This window comes from Prunus persica, chromosome G2 (genome assembly GCF_000346465.2).
Source record: "Prunus persica cultivar Lovell chromosome G2, Prunus_persica_NCBIv2, whole genome shotgun sequence".
Lineage (NCBI taxonomy): Eukaryota > Viridiplantae > Streptophyta > Magnoliopsida > Rosales > Rosaceae > Prunus > Prunus persica.
Genome location: NC_034010.1, coordinates 14425178 through 14434754, shown reverse-complemented (window position 1 = coordinate 14434754; position 9577 = coordinate 14425178). Strand labels below are relative to the sequence as shown.

Here is a 9577-nt window from a genome sequence, read left to right as displayed (position 1 = left end):
CTACAATATTCAAATTGAGAATTCCCCATTCCCACCTTCATTCGGGAATGAGTTCCCCCAACCCCATAACAAAAGTTAGAAATTGTTCAACTATGACAACATACACTCGTAATTTTTTTAATGTATTATTTAATACAAAGTATAATATAATCCAATTTAATCTAATATACAATATATTCATATGAAAAATAAATAACATTATTCTAAATGGGAAGGATTTGGATCGGGGATTCGAATACCCTCCTTGCCTCACCACGACGTTCGATTTCTTTCATACTTGACCTGTTAGGGGCAAAGCCTCTTGAAAACCCTAGCCTGGGGAAAAAATTGTCATCCCTAATAGAATCCAAGCAACCCAAGAAATTAAGCGAGGTTTGCACCTTTTTTTTTTCTTTCAAAATAGTTCTTGAGCTAGTATAGGAATTCTAAATCGTAGTTTGCACTAATTCTACCCAAGGCTTCTATCACAAGCATCTCTCCACACAATAGCTCTCAAGCCCTGATCTTGCTTTCAAAATATATCTTTTGGAGCTGACCAAGGTCTTAAATATCGATAGTTTTGGAAATATCGGTAGTTCAAAAACATGGAAATATCAATGAAAATATCGGAAAAATATCGATATCGATAAAAATTGGATAAAAACCACGGAAATTGTGATAAATACATGGAAATTTTTAATGAAACTTTAGAAGAAGTTTATTTAGTCAATCATCTATTATTTTGACACAAAAAATTGGAAGAAAATGCATTGCATAGTGGGTTTGAGTGATTTAAGTTGATTATATTGCAAGTTGACAAACTCTGTGACTTAGAAAATTTGGAGTAATTAATGAAAGAGAATTAAACATCCCTTAGTAATTTATTCATCATTTTTTAGTAAAATATTTTACACTTTATAAATTGCATGATAAGATACATGAGTAACCTTATTTCATGTTATTCACTGGACATGGTACGCATTGTTATATTTATTATTTTATCAAAAATTGAAAAATAATTAAAGATGTAAACCAACTTGATTTGTTGTGAAAATTAGGCACTCTACCATGCTTAAAAAATAATAGTGAAGATTGAAAATTAACTAAGAACATAAATAAATTTATCTAAGGAAGAATTAAATAGAAAATAAAGAAAATGATTATAGAGATTTAAGTGATTAAGCAACAATTTATTTCACATTATTTACTGAACATGGTACGCGTTCTTATATTTATTGTTTATCAAAAATTGAAAAATAATTAAAGATGTAAACCAATTTGGTTTTTCATGAAAATTAGGCACTTTACCATGCTTAAAAAATAATAGTGAAGATTGAAAATGAACTAAGAACATAAATAAATTTATCCAAGGAATAATTAAATAGTAAATAATGAAAATGATTATAGAGATTTAAGTAATTAAGCAACAATTTGAAGGAGAATTTAGTAATGTAAGTACTTATAATGAATAATAAAATAATCAATAACATTAAATGGATTAAATAGAAAAGAAATAAATTATATTAAGTAATTAAGTAACTGATCAACAATATAAAACAATAAGTAATTATGTTAATTTCTATTTTGAAAAACAGCTCGTAAGTAATATATATATACTAGATTCCATAGTTTATAATCACAAAGTTATGACCAACGTGGTGGTTAAGTGGCTTCTGATTTCGGAGTAGAGAGGGGTTTGAAGCCCACTGTGTGCGAGCGTGAGTGAGTTTTCAGCGTTTAATTTTTGAAAGTTGTTTCATTTGTTTCCTCTCTTGTTCGAATTTAGATCTTATTTACTCACAGCAAATAGAAATTGTCAAATCAATTAGTAATCAATCGTTTGTATAATAATTTAGTGTTTATCAATATTGATTGTTATGCAAACAGACCCTAAAGCATTCTAGACAGAATAATACCATCAACCACAATCCAGATAATCTCTTGCTCCTAATTTAATTGTAGAGCACAGAGACTGCCAAGTCATTCTTATGCAAAACTGAGGTATTAGCTAAGAGTGGTACTTGCCACATTCAACTATGCACTGACTAAACAAATACTTTGGTTATCTAACAAAGGCAAAAAGGTTGAAATTTAACATAATTCAGGTCTAAACTGCCGATTTCGATGACAGGCTAATCCAAGCCCATAAAGATACAACATAGTTCAGCTTGCTACTGGTACAACAAGCTTGCTACAGTTTACAACATCGTTCAATTAACAACAGACAGTTACCGACTCTATTAAGGAAAACATACTCACTGTAGATAGTTCAACACGGCCCATACGGGGCCGTTAACTCATACAAAGAACACTACGAGTACATACGACTACGAACCACTAGGCGACTCAGACATTGTTCCTCTTCAAATCCTCATTCTCCTTGTTTAGAAGATCGATTCGTGCTTGAAGAATGTTAATCATGGCTTGGGCACTCATCATTTCAAATTTCAATGTCTCCCTCTCAATAGAGATCTTGTGGATTTCATTTTGCAGAGTCTCTACATATTTCAAGCAGCTAGGAGGCACAGATGAATGAAGCAAAGCAGCACTGAATTCAGGCGGTGGTGGTGGAGTAGTATCTTTGGGTTCAAGGGATTCTAACAGCTGATACTCCACCAGTGCAGACAGAAAATTTCTTGTTGTCGTGGTCATCGATGCCTCAGTTGACGCTGTTGTTGTTGTGGATGAGCAAGGGTCATGTGTCATCCCACTTGAAATGTCAGAAGCATTTGAATGGTTAGAATTTGAATCATTATGCCGCCTTCTTTTATACTGGCGTAGTTGCCCAGGATGTCGATTAAACAAAGATAGCAGGGGTTGTGCATCATCAGGACCTGGTGATGGATAATCATCCAATCTCTCTTCCCGATTAACCACACATGTCATGGGATAATCATCCATTCTCTCTGTCTTGCAAAGCGGTAAATCATTTTCATTCTCTGTTGGAAGTTCAGCATCAGTCACAAGAGCATTGCTGATGGGCTGAATATCCTGAAATGAGCAACCAAGATAGACAAGCAAATTGTGGATATATGGTGAATTGCAAAATACAAAGGAAAGTTTCAAGTCAAATACAATGAACAAACCAGTCCAAACATATATGCCGTACAACCCAGATCTACTGTAAAAAAGAACAATATTAATGGGAATGTTTCAAACAGGTCAGGTTGGTTGTACACAAAATAACATGATATCAACTTTGGTTGCTTATAATAGCATGTCATTATCTACTTCTTTTGGTGTATATTCACTCACATGATAAACTTTTGATATGATGCACACATGATAACCTGTAAATCTAAATCTAAATTGCACAAGCAAGGATAGTTTCAACAAAAGATTAGAGTTTAAAGATAGAGTTAAAAAAAAGAAATTGAGAGATTTATAATGATTCAAGAGTCTCGAAATACAGTTGCAATACTCAGAAATATGGTCGGGTAGTATGGTTCTTTGAAAGGCATATGTGTCTTTCATTCAGTTTTTTGCATCCATGATTTCTATATACAGGTCAAAAAGAGACAACTTACAGTAGCTGATACTGTGGTGTCAGTGCCAGAAAGTAGCATTATGAACAATCTAAGTAGTGGTTTTAGTTTAAAAATAATAATATAAAAATATAAAAATAAAAAAATAAAAATTGGTTTCATATTATTCTAAGGCTAGGATTTAATGATTTCCAGCTGTATGTCACATAAATTTCTACAGACCAATGCAATAAACAAAACTCAAAAGAACATTTAACATGTGGTAAAAATTACCTTCTAATAATTTTCTTTGTTTTTCTTCAGTTCTATCTAATATTTTTATCTAGAGCCATGTAAGGACATCATAGTTAATACTTGGAGTTCAATGGAGATCCTTATGTTTCTACTCACCATAATGGGCTAATTAAGACCGTCAAAATCTGATTAAGGATATATTAATTAAGTTTAAGAAAGCCAAAAGTTCTGCACAAAAAGAAAAGGAGAGCACAAATGATGGACATATAGTCACCATCCCAGGCTTTTCTTCAGGGTATGGCAATCCCTTAGTTTAACCATATTTCTGATTTTTAAAAACACAACCTTATTCATGTGGAAAACAAATAGACTGGCGAGTCATATATGCCATGATATAGTTTCCCAAATCAAGACTCTACACATGGAAACACAATCTACAGCAAAACACAGCTTCAGGCACCTGCTGATATAAGGATATAAGGGGGAGAGAGGGGGAGAGAGGAATGCAGGTTGAACTAGTAAACCAGTGACTTGAACAATCGCCTGGTTAAGCTTAAGTTCCTTCGGTGTACCATCCATAAGTTGACTTAGGTATTAACTAGAATAATTGTTTGGCATACTAAAAAATATTGGGAACTGCAAAACTTGAATGTTCACCATTTGGCCTGCTTAGGTATCAAGAAGATAGATTGTTGTGCAAAAGCCTCATAAATCCAACACCTATGCTAAAAGATCGTTAACAAACACCACAGTCATCAGATCAGAACCTAAATCGTAGTTACCATTTCGATGCTCTAAGAGTTCTTCCTCACCACCTGGTCTTTCAAAAATTCCAACAAGCTACAGTCTATGTCAATAGAATCATCGTTTTGTTATCACCTTCAGCAAGAAATGCTGTCAACTTCTTTCTACAACTTGATCTCAAACTTTAACCTATAAACCTTCCAATAATGCATATGCTCCTCTACAGAACAAGCAACATCCTTGCCCTTTATCCCTAACTCACATAAAATCCAACAAAATCAACAGCCTACTGAGTTTTTAACTATACCACCTTCTGATATCTTTCTCTCAAGGTACTTTACTTATTTTACAGCAATCCCTAATCTAAAGTACCATCCTATTTTACTTATCCTCAAAAAAACCAATTTTAGGCCACAGATCCATAAAACAGAATAATATTCCAAGACTTTCTTCTTCTTTTTCGGAAGAGAACTCTCCAAGACTTCAAAGTTCAAACTGCCAAATTCTAGCACGATAGGAGATACAACATTATAAGCCATATCTGAAGAGCAATTCATTTAGAGACCACGGTCAAAACAGTTGCTGATTATTGGAACATAAAATATAGTTACCCTAAATCAAGGGCAAATAATACAGAAAACCCTAGCCACATAATCATAGGAAGTTCTCACAAACCACATGTTCTAATTCCAAACCAGGGACACATAGAATACTCCATCCTTCAAAGAGTACCTTGTCAGACTAATTACAATTTCATCAAGCAGTCATTGCAGCTTTTTCCACATAAGGAAGCCTCCATAAATTGTCTTCCAAACTTCCATTTCAAAATTATGTAACAATTCCAGTTTGTAATGATATCATGATGACACCTTTAAAATGATAAATCTAGAGATGGCATAGAAACAAGGGGGCCATAGGTTATCATCTAAATAAATTAGTCAGTATTTTGTGAAAAACTTCTTCAAGGAAAGAACAAATACATAGAAGAAAACATAAATGATTCAGTTTAGAAAATTTCAATCCACAAGAAGATTGAGAAGTTGAATTAGCAATCCGTGAATTCAGTCCACGGAACAAATAATAAATAAATAAAAATTCTCATTTCCGAGTATGTAGTAACATCCTTTCTTTTGGTGCAGCATATTGGATGTTTACTCCCATTTCTAAGCATACAGTATAATCCTCATTTTATTATTTTGCATGTTTCATTGAAATTTCTAATACCTACAAATGATTAAATATTCCATATTGCCTAAATTAAGGACCTTCAATCAAAACAAGGTGCATGTTTGTCAAAAACAAAAACAAAAACAATATGCATGCTTCATTTGGTTGATTGCATGCTTTGATTGAGTTGTTCTAATGAATAGTTGTTTGTCTTGTTATCAATCACAATCATCATGATACACTAATGATAAAGTGGAGAAATCACTATTTGCATAACAGATGGGCAAACTCAGCCTACACGATAAAAGAGCACCAATATTTATGTGAATAAACTTAGGAAAACAGAAATAAACTGAAAAGCACAAACCTGCTCAAAATTATTTCCTGCATTGTGCACATCAGGACCATATTCCACCATTTCCAGACTGTTACCCTTATTAATGGTTCCATGATCATCTCCAATTATAGTGCCATGGCCATTTCCTTCAACAGAAGTAACATGACCATTTCCTTTGACAGAAGTGCTGTGGCCATTTTCTTTGACAGAAGTGCCGTGGCCATTTCCTTTGACAGAAGTGTCATGACCATTTCCTTCGACTGAAGTTCCATGATCATTTCCTACGAATGAAGTTGCATGACCATTTCCTTTGACGGAAGTTCCATGACCATTATCTTGGACGGAAGTGCCATGACCATTTTCTTGGGCGGAAGTGCCATGACCATTTCCTTGGACGGATGTGCCATGACCATTTCCTTGGACGGAAGTGCCATGACCATTTTCTCCATTACATGCAGCATGATCATTTCCTTCAATGCATGCAGCATGACCATTTTGTTCCCTACGTGCAGCATGACCACTTTGTTCACTACGTGCAGCATGAACATTTTGTTCACTACATGCAGCATGAGCATTTTGTTCACTACAAGCAGCATGACCATTTCCTATAATAAATGCATCCCGACCAGCTACAGCTTCATTTCGGGACTCTTGTCCAGGAACCAAAGTTAACTTGTCATCATCATCCCATTCCTCCTCAACAAAAGGAGCATATCTGTGCCCGTTTGGTGGTCCTATGTTGCTTTTATGAAATACTCTACACAGCACAAATGCATCCTGCAGCCCCCAAAGTAAAAAGATAACAAAAATAATGAATCAATCTCCAGAAGATAGCAATAGCCAACACTAAAATAAAAATACCGTTTGGATGCTTCAATAAAATGTAGGTAGGGATCTCAGTAGTTCACATTATTGTAACACAATATAAACCAAGTTCGGCAGTTCACTAAAATAAACTATTCAGCTCCAATGCCAAAACTTTTGATAATTACCAAACCAAAATTAGCATAACACAAGTGCAAAAACAGCATTTCTCTCATAAACAAAAAAAGTTGCTTATAGCATAAAAGCACTAACGAAAATTAGGCCAAGGCCTCACCTGAATGGAACCAAGCCCAGCTTTTTCAAATACTTCATCAACAAGCCTATACTCATGCATAACCCAATTGGTCCTTTTGCCATCAGGAGCTCGGCCACTATGAAAAACCAAGGTTTTCTTCATCCCCACAGTGATGTCGTTATGCTTGACTGCCCTGTCATTTCCTGTGGCCTTCCAGTACCCTAGGTTTGTAGCCCTGTTCATCCTTGCCCCATTTCCATACTTCCTGTCTAGTGCACTGAAAAAGTAGTACTCCTGGTCCCTGCTCTTCAAGCTCGACTTATCTAAAAACCCATGTAAAAAATTCAATAAATAACCAAAATTTCAACCCAGAATCCAAAAAAGCCCAAAAAGGCACAAAATTTCCAAGCGTTATCTCAGCCGAAAAATCAGCACGGAAGACCCACAAACATAATAAGGCAAGTTTCCTTATAAAACACAAACATTAAGCAAACAAAAGCTTTAAAAAAAAAACACAATAAAAAGCAAATTTAACACAAAAATTAAAAAGCCCAGTTACAAAATTTAAATAAATTTAAATAATAAAAATTGGAGAGGTGGGTATTACCTGCGAGGTCCCAAGGCTCGCTCTTGTAGATGTCGACCTCGGAGATCGCGTTGAATTTGAAGGGTTTTCGACACACCTTGCGCTTGAGGTAGTAAATGACGAGTTCTTCGTCTGTTGGGTGGAACCTGAAGCCTGGAGCCAAAGCCGTTGGCGCTGGCGGCGGAGTGGCTGGGGCTGTGGCTGCGAGTACTATTGCTTTTGGTTGCTCTGCTTCGCGACCCATGAGTCCAAAAGCTCAGAGATGGGTCTGGTTTTTGGTCTGGTCCTTGATATGGAGGCTTCTGGGGATTTGGTGGAGAGGAAAAGCAAGCGATAGGGCTTTGATTGGTGTCGAAGAAATGATGGGAATGCCTTAGTTTACAAGAAACTGTTTTCGATTTAATTTTTATTCTGATCTGTTCCCTTTTATTTGTGTCATGGCTTTTGGGTTTGGTTTGAGTGAAATGGCAGAAAATTGTGCCTACCTATACAACAAGTTCCTCAGATGGAAATATCAGCCCAATAAAGTCATATAATATTCTAGTAATTTTTATTTCTTTTTTACTTCTATTTTTATGTTTTATTTTCTCCTTCATTTCTATTATTTATAAAGAGAAAATTGTTAAGAATTGGTGAAATTTTTGAAGTTTTAACATCCTAAAATGTCATTTGCTAAAGAAACTGTTCAAACAAAACAGTGATTAGGGAGGTGAAACTTATCTCTCTTTTTTTCCTATTTCTTAATTTTATTTAAAAACTTTTAAGAACGTGTATCAAGAGGCTAGTATGTTCTTTTAAAAATAAAATGTCATTTGTATTAATTCTTTTAGAATTAATATAATAGTGTAAGTTAGCATGTACCACGGTGACGTTATTCTATGTTAATAATACTCTATAATTTTTAAACCATCAAAATTTTTCATAAATAAATTAAAATAAGAAAAAACAACTACAAGTAGATAATAGTTACAAATACAATGAGTTATTCTTGCTAAGTAGTTACCGGTAGTTGCTGCGTGTACTTTTCTTCAATTTTAAAAAGTCGTTATACATCAAAAGTGTAGTTTTATGTCATTACGGTGAGATAGTGATTATCGTTATTTTCTTGGCATTCTTTGTCCATAACTAGTTTTAATTCGCCTACTCTAGCTACGATCATACACCTTACTCCACCCTCTTTGGCAAAAGTTTGAATCTTATCATTTCTATTTCTCATATATATAAATAAAAAATTAGAATGCGGGATTTATAAGAGAAATAAAAATAAAAATAAAAATAAAAATTCCTGAGCCCAACCTAGCAAACCCTGCTCGTCATATATGTCAGTTAACTTAAGAGTCGAAACAAATTTAGTAAAACTTATTTTCGTATCTGTATAGATGCTAAATAAAAAAAATTATCCATTTATGAAATTTATACTATTCTCGATTTATAAAATACTAATTCTGAAAGTTTAAAATGTATGTGATTTATTTTAAAATGGATAAATTCCATATTTACTTTTGAAAAGAAATTACATTTTATCTTTGCAAGGTAATTGGGGTCACAAAAGCTGTGACTTAAAACCCAGCTGGTGTACCAGTCCTTTCACCATTTGCCACCACACACAGCATAGAAACCCGCGTCAGTTGCATAAAACCTTGTGCACATTTTCTAAAATTAAAAACCTTTTCAAAATAAACCTTTTCAACAATAGTAAAAATAAGGGGGAGGGGTGGTTAAGACTGGGTTGCAATTTTAATTCCATATTAAAAAATTTAGTATTATGTTTGAGAAAACAAACTGAAATCTTAGAGGGTGTTCATGTAATTTTTGAGACTCAAGGGGGTTTTGTGAAAACATATGAAACTTCAGGGAGTGTTAGTGTAAATAACTTTTCAAATTTTTCATTGTCATCATCATCTCGATATTATTGATATTATTGATATTATAGCGATATTTTGGCCAAATATTGCTAAAGTGTGAAAGAAATTATCGACATTGAT

The 9577-nt window shown here is 34.1% G+C and overlaps 1 protein-coding gene across 1 annotated transcript; it reads right to left on the bottom strand.

The window, feature by feature from the left end:
* On the bottom strand, window positions 2054-8177 carry LOC18786870. The gene is made up of 4 exons (XM_007218934.2): window positions 7614-8177; window positions 7046-7329; window positions 5977-6723; window positions 2054-2970 (listed from the first exon to the last, which is right to left on the bottom strand). The coding sequence occupies exons 1-4, from the start codon at window positions 7834-7836 to the stop codon at window positions 2326-2328; spliced, it is 1899 nt and encodes a 632-aa protein (XP_007218996.2). The 5' UTR covers window positions 7837-8177; the 3' UTR covers window positions 2054-2325.

Excerpts from the sequence above, each read along its gene's own strand:
- LOC18786870 (XM_007218934.2), bottom strand. The coding sequence starts at position 7,836 with ATGGGTCGCGAAGCAGAGCAACCAAAAGCAATAGTACTCGCAGCCACA. Across the intron at positions 6,724-7,045 it reads CTGGGCTTGGTTCCATTCAG|GATGCATTTGTGCTGTGTAG; the intron begins GTGAGGCCTTGG and ends TGGGGGCTGCAG. Across the intron at positions 2,971-5,976 it reads CAGGAAATAATTTTGAGCAG|GATATTCAGCCCATCAGCAA; the intron begins GTTTGTGCTTTT and ends TGCTCATTTCAG.